Source organism: Miscanthus floridulus, chromosome 7, assembly GCF_019320115.1.
Source record: "Miscanthus floridulus cultivar M001 chromosome 7, ASM1932011v1, whole genome shotgun sequence".
Taxonomy (NCBI): Eukaryota; Viridiplantae; Streptophyta; class Magnoliopsida; order Poales; family Poaceae; genus Miscanthus; species Miscanthus floridulus.
The window spans coordinates 64,267,705-64,295,245 of record NC_089586.1 but is presented as its reverse complement, the minus strand read 5'-3'; the positions used below and the strand labels follow the sequence as shown (position 1 = coordinate 64,295,245).

General features: G+C 45.0%; 1 protein-coding gene and 1 pseudogene across 1 annotated transcript; both read right to left on the bottom strand.

Moving 5' to 3' along the window:
* Window positions 1-631: 631 nt before the first annotated feature.
* Window positions 632-17,125, bottom strand: LOC136465582 (spermine synthase-like; annotated as a pseudogene).
* A 63-nt stretch (window positions 17,126-17,188) lies between these two features.
* On the bottom strand, window positions 17,189-17,491 carry LOC136465581 (uncharacterized). The gene has a single exon (XM_066464256.1). The coding sequence runs from the start codon at window positions 17,489-17,491 to the stop codon at window positions 17,189-17,191; it is 303 nt and encodes a 100-aa protein (XP_066320353.1).
* Window positions 17,492-27,541: the final 10,050 nt, after the last annotated feature.

Below are 27,541 nucleotides of genomic sequence, written 5' to 3'. Positions count from 1 at the left end.
CTATTGGAATGGCAAATACAAACATGCGCAACGCCAAAATTCACCCAACAATTACTGGCATGGGGCACGAAAACAGTGGACTTAGCTAGCACTCTTGTAAAATTCCAAGCAAGAGGAGCCAGAAACTTACATGAGCACCTATAGCCTGTGGCGAGCACCGCTGCGGTCGTAGGCGTGGCCTTCCCATTTGAGCCTCCCTGCACAGCAGCCGCCGGTTAGCGTTGCCTCCGTGTGTCGTGCCATCACAATCCCTAGGTTCAATATGCAGCCACAGCAGCCGGTTCTTACCTCCATGCGGAACCGCCGCCGCCGGTTACGCACGGGCATCAGCATCAGCAGCGGTCATTTTTTCAGCCAACTGAACAGAGCCAGGCCCTGAATTTATGGTACCTAGGAAATCATTGAATAAGACCTGAGACAACAGAGAAGGACTCGTGCACTCAGAAAAAATCAGCTACAATAAAGATTGGATATAAAATCGTCCATGAATTAAAAATTGGTAAGTTTTAATTTGAGTCACTAAATGGAGTGTGGTTTCATGTCTAGCTACTTAGACACCAGCAGGTGCATTTTTTTCAAGAAAACCTTCCTGAACAGTTGCTGAGCTTGTTGAAACAAAATGTTCCTGTGGTCATTGTACAATAGGCATGTCCTGGGATATTAGTGCATAATACCTGGGATATGTTGGAACACTTGTCCAGGCATAGTGCACGGCACCCTTGAATGTCTGTTGACAGATAGCAAGCATATCCTGGATTAGATGTGTGTGCAGCCACATGCTCTCAGCAAGATTACAAAGAACACCGCCAGGCTTCAAAGCTCTAGCAATTGTCTGAATAAATGGTTTCTCCACGAGTTCCTATGCTGGCCCTGTAATAATTAGTATGAAAGGAATTTAAAACAGTGTGCAGACAAAAGGTATCAATTAAGTGGATTTTACGAATGCATATTAGTTTTTTTTAAAAAAGGCCACAGGTGCAAATCAACTAGGTATAGCGAGGTTATGTTTGGAACCACCACAAAAGTTCCCTCACATGTAAATGAACAATTTCATATGAAATATTGCATTCCAAATGTGCCCATGCATACTAAACCAGCTATTGTAGATAACAGGATAACAAAAGAAATCAACAAGAAGCAACCTTATCAAGAATGACATGTGGATGAAGTGATAAACGAATGTACAAGAGAGTTCTATACTTCTTATTACTAAAATATGTGATAGCAAGAACCCACCAATTGGATCTGATGAATCGACAATAATAGCATCATATTTTCCTTCAGGAGAATTCCTCAGGAAATCAACAGCTGCAAAACAAAAGCAAGTATACTATGAACTATAAGAGATCAAGACCTGCAGAAAACGATATGTCTGAGGCTATAAACAATAGTGGCATATCCTACAACCTATCACAATCATATAAAATACCACCAGGCACCAGCTTTTCAACATACCATCACCAACATGGAGTCGGACACGAGGATCTTTATATCCAATGGATAAGTTTGGAAAGAATTCTTTGCAAACCTGCACAGTTTGGAGAGAAAAATCAGGGAAAAAAAATATTCACACTATTATACCTTGAATTTTGAGCATAGGTAAAGTGGTCATTCTTACATCAATAACCAGTTGATCAATCTCATATATCAATAGTATGCACCGAATCATGTTCCTAGTGGTAAAGTGGCTAAGAAATCATTGAATAAGACCTGAGAGAACAGAGAAGCACTCATGCACTCAGAGAAATTCAGGTATAATAAAGATTGGATAAGAATCGGCCATGAATTCAAAATTGAAATTTTTTAATTTGATTCACTAATTGTAGTGTGGTTTCATGTCCAGCTACTTAAACACCAGCAAGTGCACTTTTTAGCAAATGCTCTAAATTGGTAATGGCAAAGCTAAAGATTACTTGTATGGCATTTGCTGCCCAATCAAAGCCGTGAAGTTTGCTGGAAAAAAAAATGTATCCACATTCTCAAAATCACTTTCAGGTTATAGCAAAACACGAAAGCTCTTTTCTCCATGACTACATTATTCATCTTCGTTCGATTCACATAGAGGTTAATCTTTGCCTCCCTGGAGTGCTACAATATAAAGGATATAATAATATAACTTCCATGGAATTTATTAGCTACCTTTGCTTCACTGATCGCTGCCACTGATGCTGTGCTTAAATTTTGCCATGCACAAATCGTTCCTTTAGTCGATACTCTATGCTGACCAAAACTCTATTTTCATGTGGCCTGCTTAAATAAGTTCCCTATTCCAGAAAGTAATTCCTTTAGTCGATACTCCTTGCTAGGAGATCATGGATTATGCAAAGAAACTGAACAGATGCCTTACCAGTATATAGTCCCATTACTGCCAGTCTGCCACCTCACCGACCTATCAACCGCTAAACAGATCAGGCAAACGCGGGGGGAATGCATCCGAGAAGTGCTCACGTAGTTAGGAGCCAGTGGAGAAGGCCCTGGTGCTGGAGACAGAGCCCCCAGAGGCTGCGGCGATCTGGAAGGAAAGTTTCCCGCAGAGGACATCAGACGATTAGTCTAGGGGAAATAGTGGGGGTAGGGTTTGGGAGAGAAGAGGGCTAACCGGAGACGAGGCTAGACGACGGCCGATTACTTCCGACCCAGACGCGGAAGCGAAGGCCGAGGAGGCGGCGGGCCACGAGGCGCGCGGCCGGTGCCACCATGGTGGCGTGCACCACGGCGGAGACGACGAAGCGAGTGTTGTTGGAGGCATCGGCGTGTGGCCGCCTTGCGAACCCAGCGAGATTGGGAGAAGATGCGACCGGTCTTTGACTCACGCTACCTCGCTGGGACAGGAACCCTACAAGCCCAATGGGCCAGACCTAGCTTTGCGGGCCCAATTTTTTTTTCCTTAGAGGCCGTTCCGTGACAAGCCATTAACGTAGCCAGGAGCCCTCTGGTTCTACCGGCCGAACTTTCCAGTGCTTTTTCTTAGTACTAAAAATCGTCTAGCCGTCTCGCTAAAGAGGTTAAGGCATTTGCCACTTAGTTGTACTCTCTCTCTACTTGGAACGCTTCGAATCTCTTACAACAAGTACATCACCCGCAACGAAGCGCGAGGAACGGTGGTTGTGGTTGGTGGACACATTTAATGTCGCTTCTCCTTACCATCAGATAAAAACGATTCACCGTCCAAGCTGTACTATTTGTAATAGTACCTAGGTAGTATGCACTCGTCGGGACGTTGTGGTAGTTTCTAAGTAATATGCAGGACCATGCACGACCATTTAAACTGCTACGATTTAGGACACATGCATGGCCACGTTACTCCCAGGATGGTCGGTGGTTGAGGTTGATCGCCATTACTACATCTACCATAATGGCTTTGTGCTTAGCGTCGCTTGCGGTTACGCCTACCATGACCCAAGTCTCCTCGCGCTTTTTTCCCTCTTGTCGGAACCTTGTCTTGCAACCGTATTAGTCCTTAATGGCCGGTACAATGTACTTCGTTCTGGTGAACACACGAACGTGCGCATCAATGGAACTATATACTTATATGTATACAATGATGAGGCCCAGTAAGTGCCAGCATGCTGGCACAGAGAACAGAATCTTGTAAATTCTACTACATACCTAGGTGGTTAGTTGAGGTGTAGCCACGTAGCACGCGCATTATTGTGTCGTATTGTTAGTAGACACGCCATCCTTAGGTGCCACACATGTCGTTATGTGCATGGCCTACGCCTGCTTGTTACAGAAATATGCTCGCGCTGTACCTTCGTGGTCCGCGTTGACACGTTAGTAGCGTCAGTAGTGAACCACGTCCCCTCGTACCCCTTTTCTGCACTCTTGTCGGACCCTTGCCCTGCAATCGTACTACTCAGTAATGGCACCGCACGTCACTCGCCTCGAACGCGTGGAATTTGGTCAATTTGTTCATAGTGATCACACGTAGAAACCCTGGTGAACCACGCCAAGACCACAGACCGCTCTGCCTTTATAAGCAGACCCTGCCTTAGCCGGTAGCACTCTTTTTTGAGTTCTTGTCGGAACCTTGTCTTACAACCGTATTAGTCTTTAATGGCCTCAGACATCGCTCACCTCAAACGCATAGGACGTGCATTAATGCATGGCCTGTTTGTGCATTGTTATCCCATATTACTAGCAGCTACGCCATCCATAGGTGTCACACGTGCCGTAGTCTGCATGGCCTACTCGTGCTTGTTACATAGTTAGGTCTACACTGTGCCGTTGTGCTCCGCGCTCGCCCATGAGCCACGTCAATAGTGACCCATGCCTCCTTGTACCCCTTTTCTACGCTCTTGTCGGACCCTTGCCCTACAGTCGTACTACTCAGTAATGGCACCACACGTCGCTCGCCTCGAACGAGTGAAATCTGGTCGATTCGTTCGTAGTAATCCCGCGCAAGAACCCTAGTGAACCACGCCAGGCCCACAGACCGCTCGGCCTTTATAAGCAAAGCCTGCCTTGGCCATTGGTACCACCACTCGTCGCACTTTAGTTCGCTTAGGTTTTCTCTTTGAGCAAGCTTTTTACTTGGCCCTTCTTTGTAGCCACGACCAGAAATGGCAGGAACCTGGGTTAGTAGTTACTGCCTAAACGTTCAGGGTTTTCCTAGAATCCTGCACGCCACCCTGCAAAAGCTCGGAATCAAGTATCGTCCCGAGTATGAGGGCCGTGAGTATCAAAAACATGGCACCGATCGGTGTGAGGTTACGGTTTACATTGGGAAGAGTGAAGAGTTCCCCGACATCACCGAAGGCTGGAGTGTGACCGCAACCGGATTTAGCTTCACCGACACTTACCAGGTTGTGGCCCGCAAAGCTTTGCGGTACCTTTGCCAGCTCTATGAAGAGCCCGTTGCCCGTACCCCCATGAAGTTCTTTCCACCCTTGGATAGGAATCGGCGGCCATGGATGGCTCGCATGGAGGCTTTGCAAGGTCGTGATGCGCAAGAAGATAGTCCTACCGTGGTGCACTTAACCACGTACCTGCTTGCTCTGGATGAAGCAGTATGACCGGCAAGCCTTAGAGTTGAGGGCGTGCCTCCGGCGCTGCCGAAGAAGCCGAGATCTTCACTCGGATGCTCTAGGTGCAGCTCGCCGAAGTGCATGCCAGTGCTGCAGCTGCTGAGAGCCGGGAGGCTGCAATGTCAGAAGCTCTGAAGGAGGCCGAAGATCGGCATGTTCATCAACTGGGTGAGGCCTATTTGTTTACTAGGGCCAAGCAGGAGGGCGCTGGTTGATGAAATGCGGGATGCCCCGATCTTGGAGGGGATCCCTATCCACCCAACTGAAACAAGGAGAACCGTTGATGTGGAACTGCCGGCGCCTCCACCTTCAGAAGTGTTAGAAGCAGACCCCTTAGTTCCTCTCACTCAAACATTAGCGCGAGAAGTTGCAGATCCATATCCAGTACAATAAAAGAAGCCACCGAGCATAGGAGTCAAGCTGCGTGGTTTCAAGGTGGATTAGTTGCTTTGGGATGCTCCTCTTGTCGTTGTTGTCATCCTGTAGTTATTGGACGCGTGTTGTAGATTCACCTAAGAACAGTGAATCCTGAATCACTTTTTGTAAACCCTCCCGTTAGGGAAAGTATTTGTGTTTTAGTTTCCCTATTTTTGCCTATAATGTAATGCTATCCAATGTTGTACTTCAAATCTAAGTGCGTTAGTTGCTTGAACCCAACTCCATCAAATACTTCTTTCCACTAGAATAGGCACCATGTAATGACAACCAACCTCACCAGCCTTAAGTACTAATATGATGAGAAAACATATTAGCAATATGAGGTTTCCTATACCAAGCAAATCACCCGCAGCGAAGCGCGGGCAGCAATGGCTAGTATATATATAAGGGGGTTACAATTGCTAATGGGCCTAGACCAAGAGACTAACCATCTATTTAGATTAAATCTATAACAACTGGGCCTATTGCCCTTCACTAATTAACTAGCATGTAGCCTTGTCATGTTGTCTCCTTCGGGTATAGGTTTTGTCAATCCATCACATCTCTCCCCACCTAGAGAATCAGCTCATCCTCGAGCTAAAAGTTTGGATAGACCTTCTAGAAGAGTTTAGAGTTTTCCCATGAAGATTCTATAGCTGGCTAGTTCTTCCATTTGATTAAGACCTGAAGCTATCCTTAGTGTAATTGAGATTTGAGCATAAGTTCTAGTTGCTGGATGGCAACTCCGTTGTGCATTGTTGGTATCTATGGTGGCTCTGAAGGCAGTTGTGGTAGAACTGACCAATTTATAAGAGCACAAGTACAATGGCAACCACCGGAGCGATCGCACTATCATACTTAAGCCCATATAAACCCGATAGTCCGTCGAGTATCACGAAGGATCTCAAATAATCCAACATACAACCAAGATCATACATGATTCAACATACAAGCCACATGTTACATAAGTTCTCAAGTACTTCAACATACATCGAAGTTCAAATATAGTTATTACAATACCAAGTTCAACTGCAATAGCGGAAGCAAAATAGTTTTAAAACCAACATTACACCCACTTGTTCAAATACATGTTAGCTTGTGATCAAGTCTAACAAAAGCATCATAGATAAGACTACATAGAAGAGCCTTACATGTGGCCCTACTCCTCGTCCACGGTGGGAGAGAAGCAATCGTTGCAATACCCATGGTATATAGTACCATCTGCAACAAGTGGGAAATAAACCCTGAGTACGAGAAGGTACTCAGCTAGACTTACCCATCATGAACAAAAAATAAAGTGACACCAAGGATCATGCAAGGCTTTATAAGTGGAGCTAGCTTGACATCATTTTGCATAAAAAGCTACTAGTTGAACTACACATTTTATAATTCGGTCACCAAGTTAATTATAGCTATTCATCTCTAGATTAGCAACTAAGATATGCCAAACATGTGTTATATAATTAAATAGCATAACAATAGTAACCATAGCCAATTATTTTATCATCCACATAACCATTCCACTTGCCATTAATCACTACGATAGAGAGAAGCTCAGTCAAGTTTCTCACTATCTAGGAGAGACAGTGATTTGAATCGATTGCAACCAGCTAGGCAGTATTCCAAAAACAAACCTAGATATACCTATGCCAAGGTAGTCTTAGGTCACCTTTGATACAACTCAGGTACATATTTCGCAGGTTCGATCAGCGCCGCACAACCAGGGACAACCAGCTGCCGGGATGGTCAGGCCCAGCCTACCCTTGGGCTCATGTCTGGCTCCACGCACATCCTTGCTACCATCTAGAGTGCACACTTTTATAGAACAGGGCCCGACCTGAGTGGAGCTACTCGGCTTCACAGTCGGAATGAGTTATCTGGCCAGCTAAGTGAGAGGCATGTGTTCAAAATGACCAAGGACCAACAATAATGCGGTCCTTAATCGGCACAGACAAAATCACATTAGTTTCCCCTACTACATAGACTTTGTCTGGCCTCCATTTACATCATCCCATGGTTCTTTTACACAATAGCAAATATAGTCAATCGTGATTTGGTATCCACCTATATCTCGTAGGTGACAGGAAATCACCCGACTTCTATTGACTAAGCATGGCTAAGCATATATTCGATCCTAGACCTACATAGGGTTCAAGGTATATTTTGGGACAAGGAAATTATATGCATCAAGTGGTTTCAATCAACTCCAATAACCTAATGCATCAAACATAAAGGACTCAAGTTGATATTTATAAAACATGGGAGGCTTAGAATGCTCCAGGGCTTGCCTTTCAAGTAAGACGAGGGCTTATGGTTCGTCAACTCAAGTAAATCTTTCGGGACAAATTCTTTGCCTTCTAGAACTTCCTATGGCTGGGTCTTCTGCTGGTCCTTCTCTCTCACTGCCTCGAATTCCAGAAGCGTTATCCCCTCTGGCGATCCTATATGTATGAAGGTATAGATAAATATAGCGAATGCACAAGGGATGAAGTGTAAGTATGGTATGACAAAATGCATATACATTTTAGCAACAACATAACAAGATGATGGCAAGATTACTTTGCTTTATTTGAGTAAGCGCATATCTCTTCTCTAGTAGATAACTTTTAGTTTACTAAGTAGGTGCATATCTCCTCTCTAGTAAAGCAACATACACTCACCATGTTTTAGCAACCTAAGATAGAGTTGTTCATCATCATTAAGATGTCTATCACCTGCAGCTAACAACTTATCTTAATTAGCCTAATCATCTAATTTAACAAGCATCATGCTCAAACAAAGCAAACAATTTAAGGACTAGATGCAATTGAATTATAGAGCAATAAATGTATAACTGCATATACCCAATAAAAATTGGTCACAACCAACTATACCAACAGATTATATATGTCACCAACATGTTGAAAGGTATAATGGTTGGACCTAAATCAATTCTATATAAGCCTTTATTAATTTATTTAATTTGGATGAAAATTGGAACTTCTACTTCTATTGCACAGAAAATGCTGTAAAAATTACAGCAGCTTATACATGCTCTCAAGAGACTGCTGTTAAAATTTCATGCCATTTGAACAAGCACAACAACCTCTACAAAAATTACAAGTTACATGCTTTATAGCCACTTAAACATACTTAGCATAGTAAAATGTGTCAAGCAATAGATTTACTATTTTTTCTTATATTCATTATGACACCAGTATACTATGAAAATTAATTTATGTCCATAGGTTACATAAATCTACCATGATTAATTTCACAAGAACTAGCATTTCATTAAGCCAAAATAAGAAATCATATCCCAAGCATGTCAACTGTGGGTTTCATATTTTTCCTAGCTACAACATATCAAAACAAGACTAGCAAAATTGGGATCACATTTTTCTCATATTTCGAACTCAAGTTATGCATTTTACAAGATAAAGGCCTTTTTGAAAACACTTATCCAACTTAATTTAATTCACATAGAAAACTACTCCAAATAGAAAGTTTCATATTTTTATCAAATAGTGCATTTCAAGATGAAGCTAACAAAATTTGGTTCACTCCATTTGGACACTCCTAGCTCAAGATGTGATTTTTGCAAGATTGCATTCAAAATCTGAAAACAAATAAACTAAATCAGTGAATAACCCCAAAATACTAGATGCACCCGAGCACAGTACACCCATAGGCGCCGACAGCTGGGTCCCATGGGTTAATGGGCCCCACATGTCATTAGCACCAAAATAGGGAAGAGCTTTGATCGGCGATATCTCGGTGACATCGAGGTCACCGGCGGTAACATCTTCACCATCAGACTCTACTCGCCGTCCCACGTCGACTGGTACTCACGATTAGCTTAGAGGCTCGCCAGAGCTAGCTCAACGATGGCCATGGTGGGCAGTAGCACGATAATGGTGGGCTCGCCTAAGCTCATCTATGGCTCTAGGGGACTCTAGCGGAGAGCGAGGGTTCGGATCGGGCCATGGTTGAGCAATGGTGTGGTTCGACCGCATGGGCAGAGTCGGGCGGTGCCCAGTGCATGATGGCGGTGCTTGCCATTCTGATGAGGTGACTATCAGCGACATGCACTCATCTTAGGGTTAAGGTACTAGGGCTCAAGGCGGTGCAGAAATGAGCATAAGAAGGAGAGAAGGGGACCGGTTAGGTTTGGCCATGGCGAGCTCGTGCTCGCAGCCATGGCAGGCATGCACGGTGTGGATGCGCATTCCGGTGCCGACGAGGCGGTAGCGGTTCAATGGGCTCTGACACTAGCCTCTAGGACCTATGGTGAAGGCAAACTAAGGGAGAGGAGGGTCGAAGAGGCACTAGTTGGGGCCGGCCATGGGCGAGCTCAAGCTCAGTGATGCACCACGACCATGGCGGCGATGGCGGTGGCATAATGTGGCCTCACCTGAGCTCGAATGGTGGCGCTAGCAGCTTAGGGAGGTGGAGTTGGTCATGGTAGAGCTACGTGCGAGACGGATTGGGTGGTAGTGCTATAGTGGTGGCATGCTCGGTCGACGAGGGTACGGTGGCGATGACGTGGTGCGGTGGCTTGCTCTAGCGATGTGAACGAGGGAGGAAGAGAGTAAGGGTGAGAGTGAGCGTGGGTGAGGTCATGCCCGGCTCATTCTCCCTCTTAACATGGGGACATAGTAGGCATGCAGCACTACGTGGTGGGCAATCCCTGGTGCCGGTCTACCACAATGACCGGTTTTGAAATCGGCTAAGTGCCGATCAGGCCATCTGATGAGCCAACTTTGCACCTCTATATCTCCTAATCCAGTTCGATATATCAAAAAGACCACTAATAGAAATTGTAGAGAAATGTGAGTACTACAACTTTCCTTTAGAAAGTTTCATCTAATTTGCCATGGTTTTCAAACTGCAATGCTCCAAGTAGGGTACATGAAAACTGTAAATCGGTTTAGACTTAGAAAATTTCTAAGTTTCCCAAACAACATTTCATTGATTTTTATGAGCTCTATTTGACCATGTTAGGCACTGAATTAGCTCTTGGCCCTTAAACAAAGTTTGTTCCACATAAGGTAAGCTACAACTTTTATTAAGGTCCCATAGCCATGCAAGCTCTCTAAGCTATTGTTCAACTTTGGTCAAACTAGCATCATGAAAAAGGCATTTCAAAGTAAACCAACACTTAGAAGCATAATTGGGCTAGATCATGAATACAAACATGGTTCCATTTTCCATCCTAAGTGTGTCTAAGGTGTTTTAATGACCAAACAACACTCACTTTCATTAGCAACAATGATCACAAGCAAATACATGTATAATTAAGCATCACATGTGATAACATAGAGTGCTCATGAATGAATGAGTGATGCTTATGCTCATGCAAATGCAAGTGCAAGTGCAAAGTGCAAGCTTAACACTAGGGTGTTACAACGGTTTACCCTAGTACTTCTTAAGCGTGATCACATGAAAGGCATTGTTAATCTAAACCTTGGTAGGTAAATTTAGGCGATAAGCAATTGAGCTGATGCATTCACTGATCTAGAAGGGACCAAAGTATTTAGGAGCTAACTTGCCTTTATGTAGGGTGGAAATGGCTACTACCGATTGAGTCATCAGTTTGAGCCATACCCTGTCGCCTATCTGGAATGTCGGATTAGTATGCTTGCTATAATAATGCTTGTTGTAATAGTCCTAGGACCATTGGAGGTGAGCTTTGGTCTGCTCCAGAAAGTTCTCAAGTTCTGTTAGTAAGTCATCGACTAACTGAATTGTAGCATCACCTAGATTGTATGATTTCAAGTGTGGTGGATCCCTTCCATAAACCAGTTTAAACGGTGTTGTTCTATGGATTGCTGATATGCCATGTTGTAGCAAAATTCCACCCAAGGAAGCCATCTAATCCATTTTGGTTTATCACCAGTTAAGCATCGTAGGTAGATTGTGATAATTTTGTTGACTACCTCTGATTGCCCATTGGATTACGGATGGTAGGCCGATGTCATTTGTAGTTTCACTCCTAACAATCAGAATAATTCCGTCAAAAATCTGCTAGTAAATACATCTTTGTCACTAACAATAGAGTGTGGCAACCCATGTAATCTGACAATTTCTGAGAAGAAACTTTGAGCTACTATTGTTGCTGAATATGGATGTGGCAGAGGATCAAGTGAGCATATTTGGATAAGCGATCCACCAATGTGAGTATGACAAATTTACCTCCCAGCTTGGGTAGGGCCTCTATAAATCCCAAATTTGTTCTGGAACCAGTAGTGGTTGAAGTAATCCTATAGGATGGAGATATTCTGTTTTATTGTGCTAGCATACCATACAGTCACTGACAAATTGTTGGATTGTCTGCTTAACTTTAGGAGTGTGGAAAGTCAGACAAAATCAATGGAGTGTTTTTTCTAATCCTTCATATGTAACATCATGGATGGCATGGAGTACATGTTGTAGAATTGGAGAGGTTGAAGGGATGTGTACCCACTATTTGTAAAGGATGAGGCCATCCTCAAATTTCCATGATGGTGAAAGATTCCCTTTAGTGATGGAGGCTACTAAATTGCCGGTCTCTTCATTGGCAGCTATTTCTACTTTGAGTTTGTCAAATATTGGAAGGTAATTTCTAACAGCACTAGTAGTGAAGGTTCTGTGGTGTCTCGTCGGGATAGGGCATCTGCCACTATGTCAGTGTTTTCGGACCACCGATGAGTAAATTTGTATTTGTGCGTCTAGCTCGGATGGTTTGCTCGGAGGACACAAGAGTTTATACTGATTTGGGCGGAATGTCCCTATGTCCAGTTCACTATTGCTCGTGTTACCAGCAATTGGTTTGCAATAGGGGTTACAAATAGGCGAGAGAGGGAGAGGATCCCAAGTCTCTGGTGAAAGGAGCGAATGGGTGCTGAGAGCTTGCTTGCCGCTCAGCCGTATGCTCGTGTCATGCTCTTGTGTTCTGATTTTCCATGTTTGGATCCCCACCATGGGGCACCCTGCTTCCCCTTTTATAGACCAAGGGAAATCGAGTGTTATAGAGGAGGAAAAGTAGAAGAATGAGAGAGAGAAGAAGGCTTCTAGGGTTGTCGGGTCCTTCACCTTCATGCGGGTCCCGCTGATCCTATAGATGTCAACAGGGATGGCCCTGTTCATCACTAGCGCCATGCGCCGGCATCATCTGTCGGTCATGGCATTCCACTCTATCCTGGTGGATGTCATGGTGAACTGACGCGCCTATCAGCATCCGTACAAGGATTAGGCAGAACAGCACCGGCACGTCTGGCACTATTCTTGATGTGAATCCCTAGGTATGGCCCATCATGGCCATGGGTTACATCGAGGCATGCCAGCCTCTTCCCTAGTGTTAGAGTTTTGACCCAGCCCATACGCTTGGACCTAGACTGGTTGGCGGTGGTATGGGTCCTCGTCAAACAAGATGGAACCCATGTCCTCGAGGTTGGGCGAGACAGAGCCTGTGACCTTGGGTGAGACAGAGCCCGCACCCAAGGGGTCAGGCAAGATGGAACCCACATCCTTAGGGTTGGGAGAGACGGAGCCCACACCCAAGGGGTTAGGCGAGACGAAGCCCACAACCAAAGGGTCAGGCGAGACAGAGCCCATGGCCTTGAGGTCAGGCGAGATGGAAACCGTGTCCCTAAGGTCGAATGAGACAGAGCCCACATCTAAGGGGTCAGGCAAGACAAAGCCTATAGCCTTGAAGTTGGACAAGACGAAGCCTGTGGCCTTGGGGTCAGGCAGGATCTTTTAATACGTCTCGAGCCATCAAGGGGAGTCAGCGTGGGTGCTAACTCCTTTGCTTTGGGTATCCCTAATATCGATACCCGACAGTAGCCCTGAGCCTGTAGAGCAGTAGAATAATCCTTTGGAGGCCCTTATGGATGGGGGGACTCTGAGGGCCTTGGCCTTCTTTCTATAGCCCACGGTGTGTCCTGGTAGGATGGTGATTCCCTTTTGTTGCGATTAGTCTTCTTGGGGCCATGTAACCATAGGATTTGGGAGGTCAGAAAGATTTTTCTTGATTTCTGTCCCCTAGGATTTGATCAGTCTGTCATCATACTATGATAGCATGTTCGGTCTCCTTGTGAGTCCAACTTACCTCATGCCCCCACGTGTAGCAGGGGTCCGGTCGAGGGTCGACTCGTCTTTGTGATCATCATCCCTCAAGCGTTTTTTGATAAAACGGAGGGGTTGAGCCATGCACATTTTTCCTCAATGGACAAAACATGGTGCTCGGTGAGCTATTAACGGGCTAGTCTGAGTGTGGCCCTAACTTCCCATTCATGGGTTCCAGCATGGGTCAGCTAGTGATAGACTCAAGACTCTTAGTGGCCAATCCATATAGTTCTCGAGTCTGTTCGACCAGTCCCAAGGGCTCGTTGCCTTTCTTCAAGGAAAAACCATGGACTAAGAACCGACCAAGACTCGAACATGGGCTAGGATGCCCATGGCGCTCGTGCACCCAGGTACTAGCTGCTAGTGGGCCCATCCCTTTCCTCTCCTTGCTCTAAAGGTGCCCCAGAGCGGCTGTGGACCCGTCGGTGGGCCTGCCTTCGAACTCTTGGACCTGAATGGGCCATAGGAGCATTTTTAGCTCTGTATCCCTCCTTACCTATGATGGTTCTTGGCCCATTGAATGAGCGAACCATCATCCGACGTGTCCTTTGAGGATGCGGCCAGAGATAGCGTGCACACGATCTTCGGAGGGAGGTGACATGATGTGGCGCAGCGGGCGCGTGAATCTAGGTGGATGGTTCTCCATCTTGCCCCGCTCTATCCTATATATAGCAGCCTCCCCTTCACGTTTTTACACACCAAAACCATAGCCTTACCTTCTCCATTTCTCTGCCACCACCGTTTGGAACTGTTGTGCTTGCTAATCCACCGTCGGAGCCCTACATCTATAGCTTCCGCTTCTCGCCACCGCCTTTGCTTCTCTATAGCTGCCTCCATCCTCCATGGATTTGTGGTACCACTCCAATGTTACCCATGCATGGATGGAAGGCCTCGTCAAGCATGGTCTTCTCTGTAGGAGGATCGATGGGTGGAGTAGCTTGTGCCCGGCCGTGAGGATGCGTTGGCACCGCCCAATGGCTACATCGTCTCCTTCGCACCCTTCCATGAGCATGGACTCGCGGTTCCTCCCCACCCATTCTTCTAGGGTCTGCTGCACTACTATTAGATCGACCTGCAACACTTGAACCCCAAAGGGATCCAACACATTGTAGTCTTCATCATGATGTGTGAGGGGTACCTCAGGATTGAGCCCCACTTCGAGCTATGGAGATACTTCTTCTCTATCTCCTTAATCAAGAAGGAGAGAGGACGAGAGACCCCGGTGCCTATGGGATGCATGGGCATCCACCTCCAGGGGTAGCAAATGGCCAAGTACATGCCTTGCCAGCTCTTTAGATCCAATAAGGGGTGGCACTCGCATTGGTTCTACATGAAGAACAACCTTGTCGCTCCCTTGCTGGTCTTCTCTAGGCGTCTAATCGAAGAGGTACCACCGTCATGGTCGTGGGGGCCACCAATCAAGGAGAAGAAGAGGATGCATGACCTCCTCAAGGCCATCGCATTCCTGAAGACCTACGGCCTCCATGGGGCTAGCAACATTGGGGGGTATCATGCGAGGAGGGTGGCGCCACTGATTTCGCACGTCCTCCCACTGTACGGGATGATGCCTAGTGCGCAACTCATTGGGATGACGCTTGCCCAGGGGCTGCTCCACGATAGTGAGGTCACGTAATGCATCAAGGAGGCCATGGGGGAGGTTGATGTTGTGTTCCTAATCCTAGGGCATCTCGTGATGTGGCCAGATGCGGGCTTCATCGAGCTACCAGCGAGGTTAGTCTTCCAGGACTCTATCACATTGCTACTAGAGCATGTGGCCATGAGGGTGGTGAACCATGCCACTGATGAATGCCTAGATTCATCGGATACCCAACTCGGCATCGGCTCTCGGCCAGACGCTGTTTTAGCCAGCCCATCGACCGCCTTGCTGAGACACCTAGGGATGTGATTGAGCTCGAGACTATTGAACTTGTCCTCTAGCTGGCAGACTTCTTGGCAATACATAGCCATCTTGGCATTGTGGCAGCTTGATTCCATCATGACTTGGTCAATGACCAGCTAGTAGTCGCCCTGGACGTCAAGCCATCGGATACCCAACTCGATGGCGATGTGTAGGCCGTTGATGAGCGCCTCATACTTGGCCACATTGTTGGAGGAGGGGAAATGGATGTGAACCATGTAACTCATGCATACCCTAAGGGGTGAAACAAAGACCAGCCCCGCACCAGCACCTTTCTTAATCAGTGATCCATCGAAATACATCGTCCAGTACTCTTGGTTGACGACTACTAGAGGCATTTGGATCTCGGTCCACTCTGCAATGAAATCAGCCAGCACTTGGGACTTGATGGCCCTCTGAGGGGCATATGAAATGCCTTGACCCATCAGCTCGAGTGCCCACTTCGCAATTCTTCCTATGGCATCCTAGTTTTGGATGACCTCACCAAGAGGGAAGGATGTCACGACCATCATCGAATGCGACTCAAAGTAGTGACGCAACTTCCTCTTAGCAATAAGGATGGTGTATGGGAGTTTCTGGATTTGGGGGTAGCGAGTCTTGGAATCGGACAAGACCATGCTAATGAAGTACATAGGACGTTGCACTTTGAGGGTGTGTCCCTCTTCTTCTTGCTCTACTACTAGGGCGACGTTGACCACTTGTGTGGTGGCCATAATGTAGAGCAGAAGTGGTTACCCGTTGGTCAGGGGACTAGGATCGAGGCCTTCGTCAGGAGCTACTTGACATTGTCAAGTGCCTCCTAGCCCTCGGGCGTCCATTCAAAATGGTCAGCCTTCTTCAAAAGCTAATAGAGGAGGAGACCTCATTCACCGAGGCACAAGATAAGCGGCTGAGCACGATGAGGCACCCTGTAACTCATTGTACCCCCTTTATGTTCTGAATTAGGCCCATCCTCATGATGGCAGAGATCTTCTCTGGGTTGGCTTCGATGCCATGCTCAGAGATGATAAAACCCAGCAGCATACCCCTTGGGACCCCAAAAATGCATTTCTCAAGGTTGAGTTTGATGTCGTTTGCTTAAAGTTTCATGAAGGTCTACTTTAGGTCGGCTACAACTTGGTCAACCCATTTGGACTTGACCACAATGTCAACCACGTAGGCCCCAACAGTCTGCCCAATGAGATCACTAAAACACTTAAGCATGCAGCGTTGGTACGTGGCCCCGCGCTCTTCAGGCCGAACAACATTGTGACGTAGCAGAACAATCTAAATGGGTTGATAAAAGATGTCGAGAGCTGGTCAAACTCTTTCATCATGATTTGATGGTACCCAGAGTACGCATCAAGGAAGCAAAGGGTTTCGCACCCTGAGGTTGAGTCAACTACTTGGTCTATGCATGGCAAAGGAAATGGATCCTTTGGACACACTTTGTTGAGACCCATGTAGTCAACACACATTCTTCATTTCCCACTCTTTTTTGTACAAAAACGGGATTGGCTAACCACTCGGTGTGGTATACTTCCTTGAGGAACCCAGCTACCAAAAGCTTTGCAATCTCCTCGCTGATGGCCCTATGTTTCTCCTCGTTGAAGCGACACAGGCGTCGCTTCACCGGCTTGGAGCCTAGCCTAATCTTCAAGGCATGCTCAGCAACTTCTCTTAGAATACCTAGCATGTCTGAGGGTCTCCATGCAAAGATGTCTCTATTGGCATGGAGGAAGTTGGCAAGCGCGCTTTCCTATTTGGAGGAAAGTGTGGTGCCAATGAGCACCACTTTGCCCTCAGAGCCACTGGGATCTATGAGGACCTCCTTTGTGCCCTCTACAAGCTCGAAAGACCCAGCCGACTGCTTGGGGTCGGGCGCTTCTTTGATGACCTCCTCCCTGATGGCCACAAGTTCTTTGGAGGCGACAATTGTCATGGCATGTTTGTAGCACTCGACCTCGCACTCGTAGGTGCGCTGGAAGGAGGTGCCAATGGTGATGACCCCACATGGACCCAGCATCTTCAACTTCAGATAGGTGTAGTTAGGGATGGCCATGAACTTCGCATAGCATGGACGTCCCAGGATGGTGTGTTAGGTCCCATGGAACCTGACCACCTTGAAGAAAAGGGTCTCTGTCCTATAATTGGTCGGATTCCCAAAGGTGATGGGCAGATCGATCTGCCCAAGTGGTATGACCTGCTTTCTAGTGATGATGCCATGGAAAGGTGCCCCAGTCGGTCGGATGCGCGATTGGTCGATGCCCATGGCATCGAGCATTTCAGCGTACATGATGTTGAGGACATTGCCTCCATCCATCAGCACCTTGGTGAGCAGCTTCGTGCCAATGATCGGGTCGATCAGGAGTGGGTAACTTCTCGGCTGTGGGACGCTTTCTGGGTGGTTGGTCCGATCAAAGGTTATGGCAAACTCTGACCATCGGAGGAAGGAAGGCGCGGCTAACTCGGCCATATAGACCTCATGGCGCACAAGCTTCTGGCGGTGCTTGGAGTCATAGTCCGCCGACCCTTCGAAGATCATGAGGTAGCCATCTAGTGTCGGAAATCCATGGTCCTTCCCCTTGGCATCGTCTACGGCTAGCTTGGGCTCCTTGCTATGCTCCCCCTTGTTGGAGCCTCTAGTCAAGAACTTCTTCATAAGTACCCAGTCCTTGTATAGGTGCTTGATAGGGAAAGCATGGTTTGGGCATGGCCCTTCAAGCAGCTTCTTGAAGTGGTCCGCAATACCCTCGGTGGGCTTCTAACCCCCTTATGGTCGGCAGTGGCCACAAGCCAGCCCTTGCGCTGCTACTTGTTCTTCTTCTTATTGGGGCGGTTGGAGGCACCTTCGCCGACATCCTCGTCCCACTTTGCCTTGCCCTTGGGGTGGTCGAAAATCACCCCGACCACCTCCTCACCCAAAGCATGGCTGGTGGCAAAGTCAAGGAGCTCCTTGGTGGTTCATAGGCCCTTACGTCCTAGCTTGTGAACTAGGGACTAGCAGGTCGTCCCAGACAGGAAAGTTCCTATGACATTGGCGTCGGCGACGTGGGGCAACTCTTTGCACTACTGGGAGAAGCGCCGGATGTACCCACGAAGAGTTTCCTCAGACTTCTGTTGATAGTTTTTAGATCCCATGGGTTCCTAGGACGTGCATATGTGTTTACACCAAAATTTGGAAGAAGGGTCATAGGGACTCGAAAGCTCCCAAGATCATGTCATCAAGGAATCAATTGCATGATCGGAACCAGCTGATTCGAATACAAAACTGGAATCGACTTTCTTCAGATAGCGCCAGTGGATAATGACAAAGGTAATGATCGGCGCCAGGACGAGACATGTTGGACTCTACAAAAAGGGAAAGATTAGAGTCCAAGTTATCTTAAATTAGGAATGTTTTCTCTAGGTTCAAAAATTGTAATGAGTCATGCTTAGACAGGAGTCATGCATAGGGCCTGGGTATAAATATCAAACCTCGGCTATTGTAAAAAGGACAACAATCAATCCAATATACAAGTCATTTACTTTTTTGGCTCTGGCCACCGTTTAGGAGGATTAGTAGAGTAGATCTCGGTGAGTTCTTCAGCAAGTATGGTTGCATCGATCTAGTTGACCTCCACTGCTCATTGTAAGTACAGTCATGGCTTATACCTCTGTTCGTACGGCTGCATCAATCCGGTCGACCTCCACTGCGACTCTGATATAAGTTAGTTATCGATTCTTGCCTAGTTCAAGTATGGCTGCATTGATCCGATCGACCCCCACTGCATGATCTAGATCAAGGTCAAGTTATTGGCTCTACCTTAGAATGGCAACCTTTGGTAGATTCATTAAGTTATAGATATTGCTTATTGCTTTCATTATTCACCTAAATTACAGCAATATCACTCTGCCCGATTGGGATTGATCTAGATCGGCCTTATATCCTGTTTAGCCCATCATTTGTTAATCTAAAACTGATCTAATCTGTACATTAAACAATGAGTTACGTTTTATCTGCTATTTTACATCAATCTTGATCGTGCATAGCGTGCGGTTAAAGCATGTTGCATCTTGAGTAGATTTATTGGCTAGCGAAACCCATTCCATGGCCGTTATCACGTCCTATGTGATTCTGCCTCACACCCCACTATTAGCACCATCAAGTGGGATCATTATTCGATAGATCTATTCCTGATAAGGCATGACTTTAACTGTGCGCTATGCCTGAATCGACTGTTTTAGCCGATATCGAGTGCTTTCACTAGCAGTTCGCATCACAAGACCATTGAAGTAAAGATAGGTTGAAAGATGTGTTAGCCCCATGATCTTATTATTGTATTACAGTCTGCATGATTTTGCCTCATGCCCCACTAGTCATAGCGATAGATGAGATCTAATATGTTTATTAGATTTATCTTTATTAAACGGTTAAATGGTGTTGAATTGTTTCTTTATATAAAAGGGGTTTGGTTGCTTGTAATCATTGGCTCAGCATAAACTAATCATTGTTGACATCTTATTGCCATTGATTAATATCTACTCAAATAACGACATTTATCTTGAATGGTAACCGATTCTTCTTATACAACCCATTGAGCTTTAACCGATTTATTCTCATGAATATGCTGGAATCGACTGTTTAGTTAATCTCCTTTCATATCGGCTCTCAGAGCCACACATTCAGGACTGTTTGGCAACACCGGCAAGTTCTGCCCTTAATTACTGATAAGCTTTCTCACCTTATCAATTACAAGGTCAAATTGACTGGCACGTCTCAGGAGGAGTGCGTAGGATCGACCATTCCTGCGCTAAAGCTAGGCAGATCTACAGCTCTATCGAGCAGACCCTTCTGGCTTGCTGCATGTGTCCTCGGCATGGGATGAAAATTCTGTGTCGACACACGTTTCTAGCACGCTCGGTGAGACCGCACAATCATCATGGTGGTTCACAACAACAACGACATCCTTATGCTTCATTATGAAGATCTACCTGATGGGGATAAGGGTATCATCAGCAAAGCTACAGAAGAGTTTCAGGACAAATGTTTATTGTCCTACACCAAAGCACATGACAACACAATTGTTTAGAAATTTCCACTACCAAGAGTTCTACTACACGGGCAAACAGATACAACTAAAGATGGTGTTTCTTTAAGGAAGTTGTAGACAAATCTGTTCGTGATGCCATATCAAGCCATAATGAAGCTTTCATGGACATATTCCACAACGCCATGAGAGAGGTGATTCATGGATTTTCAGTTGGTTAAGGTGGACCGACTTATTACAACATTCCAGATCTATCAACCCAAGGGACTAATCAAGTCAGTACCAGCAATCAAGAAGCAGCACCAGCTGGTAGTGGTGATGTCCAGATAGTTCAGGGTTTATCTGAATAGGCTCAAGGAACTACTGCAAATCAGATATAGTACAATCTTGGACCATCAGTACAGCATATGCAATAGCTGATGGGGCAAAGTCAGAACCAGGTGATCAATTTCGGTATATCAGGCCACCTACCGTCGTCGGCTCAAAAAATAGCACCATCAATTCAAAGGATCTGTAGAGATATAGATCCTTATATCTACAATCAGAGACTTCAAGCAGCAAGCCAGCAAAGGGCCCAGCAGATCGAGAGTCCACAAGGGTATCACTATGGCACGGATTATAACACCCTTCACATGATGCCAAATCTAGGATACCAAGGCACATGGGATTTCAATCCACAGATGGGTCAGCAGGTGCAAAGAAATCCAAATCCGCAAGCTGATGAATTACTGCTGAGGGTGACCGAGATGATGAAGAATTAGTTCGGTCTAAAGCCAAAAGGGCTGACCGTTTTGTACAAACGCCCATATCTAGAATGGTATGATTTGGTCGCTCTTCCAACAAATTATAGGCTCCCAGAATTTGCTAAGTTCATTGGCCAAGACAGTACAAGCACGATAGAACATATCAGTCAAAATCTTACACAATTGGGCGAAGCATCAGTTGAGGATACCCATCGAGTTTGTTTCTTCTCCTTGTCCTTATCAGGGTCAGCCTTCACTTGGTTTTCATCATTGCTAGTCAATTCCATTACAAATTGGGCTGATCTAGAGAAGAAATTTCATACATATTTTTACACTAGGACTAGAGAAAAGAAGATTACCGATCTGACAACTATAAGATAAAAGACTAATGAATTGGACACTGAATTTCTACAGAGGTTCCGAGAAACCAGGAACTTGTGCTTCTACTAAAACTTGGCTGATGATCAACTAGATGCTTTAGCTGTTCAAAGAATGTTGCCGATGTGGAAAGAAAAGCTGTTGGGATAAGAATTTGACAACTTGGGTCAATTGGCTCAACGAATAGCAGTGCTCAATAGCCAATTCTAGAGTATGCGCAGAGATACTCGGTTCTAGAAGAGTACCACAGTAGCCAAAGCTTATGATCCATACTCAATCGATGATGGCTATGAAGACAAAGAAGAGGAGGTTGCTGCGGCTGAGTGGAATTGGGGCAAGAAGATAGTGATGGTGTCAAATCCTTGGGGAGGAGGAGTTGAGGAGAGCTATGACTTTGATGTCACCAAATTAGATAAGCTCTTCGATTTCTTACTTGAGAAAGGGCAGATCAAGTTGCCCGATGGTCATGTCATGTTGCCCCTGATCAATTAAAGAATAATAAGTTTTGCAAATTCTATAATGCTACTTCTCATTCCACCAACGAATGTAGAATCTTCTGGCAGAATATACAGAGGGCTATTCAGTAGGGGAGGCTCAAATTTGATACACCTTGGAAAATGAAAGTTAACGATAATCCTTTCCAGGAGATCTAAACATGGTTGATGCTGGGCAATTCAAAGGAAAAACTAAGGTCCTAACATCAACCAAATCAAAAGAAGCTAGAACAGTCGATCCCAAGATGCAAATATCGGCTGGCGAGTACAAAGAGATTAGGAGACATCGTGCTGAGCAAAAGAGCCAATACGAGCAGGGAGAGACGTCAAAAGTAGAGACGACAAAGCCATGGGTTACATCTCAGATTCTATTGAATAAGTGGCAGCGGCAGAAAGAAAAGGATTATCAGCGTTGGTTAAGGGATCAAGCGTACTAGCATCAACTAAAAGAAGAGAGGTATGAAAGAAAACAAGCTGAATTACATTGAAATTGTCCTTTCTTCAGACATTGCTGGAATAAAGGTTTGAAGCTGCCTACTAGACATGACTGTCCAGAATATAGCAATCAATATTAGGAGTATAGGCAGTCTCAAACCAGCCACCGGTCTATCCATGCTCAAGATGCATATCATCTAATAACATGGATCAGCGCTTAAAAAATAAAAGTGTTCATGATCGGCTTGGAAAGAGTTGTTGACTAGGACTAGGCTGATCATAAAGAGGAAGGCAACGAAAGAAAGTATGTTTGGCAGGAAGGCCAATGGTGTACAGGAGGTTTGACAAGAAGCCAGAAGAGAAGGGTGCAACGCCCAAGGAATAAAAAGATAGAATAGACTCGGGCATCCGGTAAACCTCAAGTATGGCGTACCAAGCTAATATCCAAATGGCTTTTCTGTTGCCATCAAAATTTAGAGTCAATGATGAAAGCCAACAGCCGATCCAAGCAGTCGGCTTTGAAAATTCATATTAATGGATAATCCAATAGATGGTATAGATGGCAAACTAGGACATGGCTTCACGTCGGCCGATGAATTAGAAGAAGTATATATTGGTCCTAGAGATAGACCTAGGCCGACGTACATAAGTGCTAAGTTGGATCCAGAGTATAAGCGGGAATTAATTGATTTATTAAAGGAATTTAAAGACTGCTTTGCTTGGGAATACTATGAGATGCCTAGTTTAGACCGGTCAATTGTTGAACATCGGTTGCCAATCAAACCTGAATATCAACTGTTTAAACAAGCTCTAAGGAGATTCAACCCGAACATGCTTGATGATATCAAAAAGGAGACTGAAAGGTTACTGGAAGCAAGATTTATCCAACCATGCCGATATGTAGAGTGGATATCAAATGTTGTCCCTATATATAAGAAGAATGGAAAATTGAGGGTTTGCATTGATTTTAGGGATCTAAACAAAGCCACACCTATGGACGGTTATCCAATGTCATAGCTGATATGTTAGTAGATGCAGCAGCTGGGCACAAGGTTATTAGCTTTAGGGACGGTAATGCAGGATACAACCAAATTTTCATGGCTGAGGAAGACATAGCAAAGACTGCTTTCAGGTGCCCTAGCGCAATTGGTCTATTTGAGTGGGTTGTGATGACCTTTGGTCTGAAGAATGCCGGTGCAACTTATCAAAGGGCGATGAATTACATTTTCCATAAGTTGATCGGTAGGATTGTTGAGATCTACATCGATGATGTGATGATAAAATCCAAAGGGTACAAAGAACACCTGGCTAACTTGCATGAGACTCTAGAATGCACGAGGAAGCATGGTCTAAAGATGAATCCAAATAAGTGTGCTTTTGGAGTATCAGCCGGACAATTTTTTGGATTCATGGTCCACGAGAGAGGAATCGAAGTTGGTCAGAAAAGCGTGAAGGCAATTGATGAAGCAGTTCCCCCGACTACCAAAACAGAATTGTAGTCTCTGCTTGGTAAGATTAATTTCATTAGAAGATTCATTTCAAATTTGTCGAAAAGGATCCTGTCGTTTTCTCCCTTGTTGAAGTTGAAAAATGATCAAGAATTCAAGAGGGGTGACATACAACAAAGGGCGTTTGAAGTGATAAAATAATATATGAAGTGTCCACCTGTGCTGGTCCCTCCTCAGCAAGGTAAGCCATTTAAGTTGTACATATCGACTGATGACAAGACCATTGGATCAGCCCTGATGCAAGAATTTGAAGGAAAAGAGAGAGTTGTTTTCTATCTGAGTAGAAGACAACTGGATCCAGAAACGAGATATTCTCCCACCAAAAAATTATGCTTGTATTTATATTTCTCTTGCACTAAATTACAACACTACTTATTATCGGCCAAGTATACAGTTGTTTCCAAGGCTGATGTGGTTAAGCACATGTTATCAATGCCAATACTAAATGGAAGAGTGGGAAAGTGGATTCTTGCGTTATCAGAATTCGACTTGAAGTACGAATCGGCTAAAGCAGTCAAAGGACAAGTAATGGTCGATTTTATCACCCAACATCACAAGCCAAGCATTAGTTATGTAGAGCCGATGCCTTAGACGCTGTTCTTTGATGGGTCATCATGCAAGCAGGGTGGTGGCATTGGTATTATTATTATTTCACCTCAGGGGGCAAGTTTTGAGTTTGCTTTTCTGACTGAACCAATGATCACTAACAATCAAGCGGAGTATGAAGCTATTCTCAAGGGACTTCAACTTCTTCATGAAGCAAAGGTCGAAGCAATTGAAGTATTTGGAGATTCATAGTTAATTATTAATCAGTTAGTCGGCCTGTATGAGTGCAAAGAAGAGACTTTCAAAGGATATTATGATGAGTGCCAAAAGTTGCTCAAGGAGTTTCTTCGTATCTCTTTCTAACATATTCCAAGAGCACAAAATCAAGAGGCTAATCGTCTAGCTCAAAGTGCATCAGGATATCGAATGTTTCAAGAAGTCTTGAGTAGTGAAACCTCAAGTAATGATTGGAGAGTGGAAATAGCCGATTACCTTAGAAATCCGTCTTAGAAAGTTACCAGAAAGCTAAGGTATAAATCAGCTAAGTATGTTTTGTTAGATGCTCAGCTATATTATAAAACAATCGATGGGTTGTTGCTCAAATGCTTAAACCAAGAAGAGGCTAAGATGTTGATGGGTGAGGTGCATGAATGGATATGTGGAGCTCATCAATCGGCTTATAAGATGAAATGGATTATTCGCAGAACTGGATATTTCTGGCCAACGATACTAGAAGATTGCTTTGAATATTACAAGGGGTGCTAGGACTACCAACGTTTTGGCAATGTCCAGAGATTGCCTGCATCGGCCACGAAATCAATAATCAAACCATGGCCATTTCGATATTGGGGAATTGATTTAATTGGCTAGATTTTTCTGCCTTCAAGCAAAGGACATAAGTTCATATTGGTAGCAACAGATTACTTCACTAAATGGGTTGAGGCAATTCCTTTGAAGATGGTAACCTCAAAGAACATGATTGATTTTGTTAGGGAACACATTGTGCATCGTTTTGGGATTCCTCAAACCATAACTACCGATCAAGGGACAATGTTCACATTAGAAGAATTCAAGGATTTTGCTGCCAGTATGGGAATTAAGCTATTGAATTCCTCCCCTTACTATGCCCAGGCTAATGGCCAGGCAGGCAGAGGCATCCAACTAGATTATGATTAAGCTGATCAAGAAAAAGATCAAGGAACAACCAAGGAAGTGGCATTCGACGCTAAATGAGGCGCTGTGGGCATATAGGATGGCCTGCCATGGATCAATTAAAACATCACCTTACGAACTTGTGTATGGCCATAATGCAGTTCTTCATTGGGAAGTTCGGACTGGATCGAGGTGTATTACGCTACAGAATGATTTGTCAGCTGAAGTCTACAAGAATCTTATGATAGACAATTTGGAAGACTTGAGTTGCCTTCGGCTGCGTGCTCTTGAAAATATTGAAGCCAATAAACTGAGGGTTGTGAAATATTACAATAAAAAGGTCAAGATTAAGCGATTCTCTGAAGGAGACTTGGTCTAGAAAGTGAAATTGCTGATCAGATCAAAGGACAATAAATTCGACAAATGGTCACCTAACTGGGAAGGACCTTATTGGATCAAATGGTGTGCGCCTGGTAATACTTATATTTTGGAAACACTAAAAGAAGAGGAAGAATTTGGCCGAGCAATCAACAGGAATTATTTAAAGAAATATTATCCTAGCGTTTGGATCAAGCGTTTGGATCAATACTTAATAAGCGATCTATTCAGTCGATAGCCTTAATAGCCGATATCAGAAAGGTATCGTCTTCAGTGCAAAAATGAACCCAAAGGAGTAAAAGCCGATACAATGTGTATCGCCTATAGAAGCAAAGCAAACACGAACGAGGTGAAGGGTATGAAGCACGAAACAAAGGGAAATCACTCAAGGAGAGGAGGTTGTTTGCTAAATGTCACCTATTATAAGCTACGGGCCAGAAAACACTTTGCCTACTATATCATCGGCTAGAGTATTAAAAGGTATAGAGTTGGCGGCACTCATAAAATCCTCAACCAAGCGCTCATGCTCCCTAGGGTATGTTGCGTTTGGAAAACCATGGGGAAGAAGCCGAAGATTAAGGCCCGAACAGGCTTGTGTAGCAGCCAATGCCATTTCAGTGCCATGACGAACACCATGAAGAGCGACCTCCCTAACATGATTCGGGATGTCATGCAAGTGAACCACCGGAACGGCGCCCCTAGCATTGACAAATCCTGCCGCATGATCCGCCGCTGATCGAAGACTCTCCAACTGAGTAGTTAGATCTAAAATATTCAAGGAAAGAGTTATCAAAAATCTTGAGGGCAAAATTAAGAAAAACAGAGAGATAATGGCAGACATCTCACCCATGATTGTAGCTTCAGCCCTGGCCAACCTTTCTCTCACTAGACCGACCTTGGGGGGCATCGGTCTTCAATCATCGCCAAAGCCGATTCCGCTAGGGAGAGGCAGTTGGCTAGATGCTAGTTAGTCCGATCGATGGAGGCCAGTAGATCATCATTATCGATCTGTCACCTTGAGTAACGAGGAAGCTGGCGGTGAATTGGTGCCAAAGATGACTCTGAAGGCTGGGTGGAGCCAGCCCTCTGATCCAAAGCAATGAGAGTACCCCAAGATGCATCCTCTTAGCGATGAAGGCGTTGGCGTGATGATGCAGATCCATTGAGGGCTTCTTCAGCAAACCTCTTGTTGTTCTCCATGACCTCGAACCTATGAAAAGGCAAGAAATATACTAAAGACATAAAAGGATTGAGACGACGCGGGTTGTTTTTTGATCCATAGTCGTAGCCTGTATATATAGCCCAAGAAAGTGAGAATATAGATTTCAATGGAGGTGTGAAATTGAAATCAGAAACAGAAATGGATCAACACTCCGGAAATTTAGGGGATGGATAATGAAGAGATAACGGACTCAAATTTATTGCTTCCCCAGATTACAAAATATCGT

Coding starts and splice junctions, on each gene's coding strand:
- LOC136465581 (XM_066464256.1), bottom strand. CDS start 17,491: ATGGCCATCCCTAACTACACCTATCTGAAGTTGAAGATGCTGGGTCCA.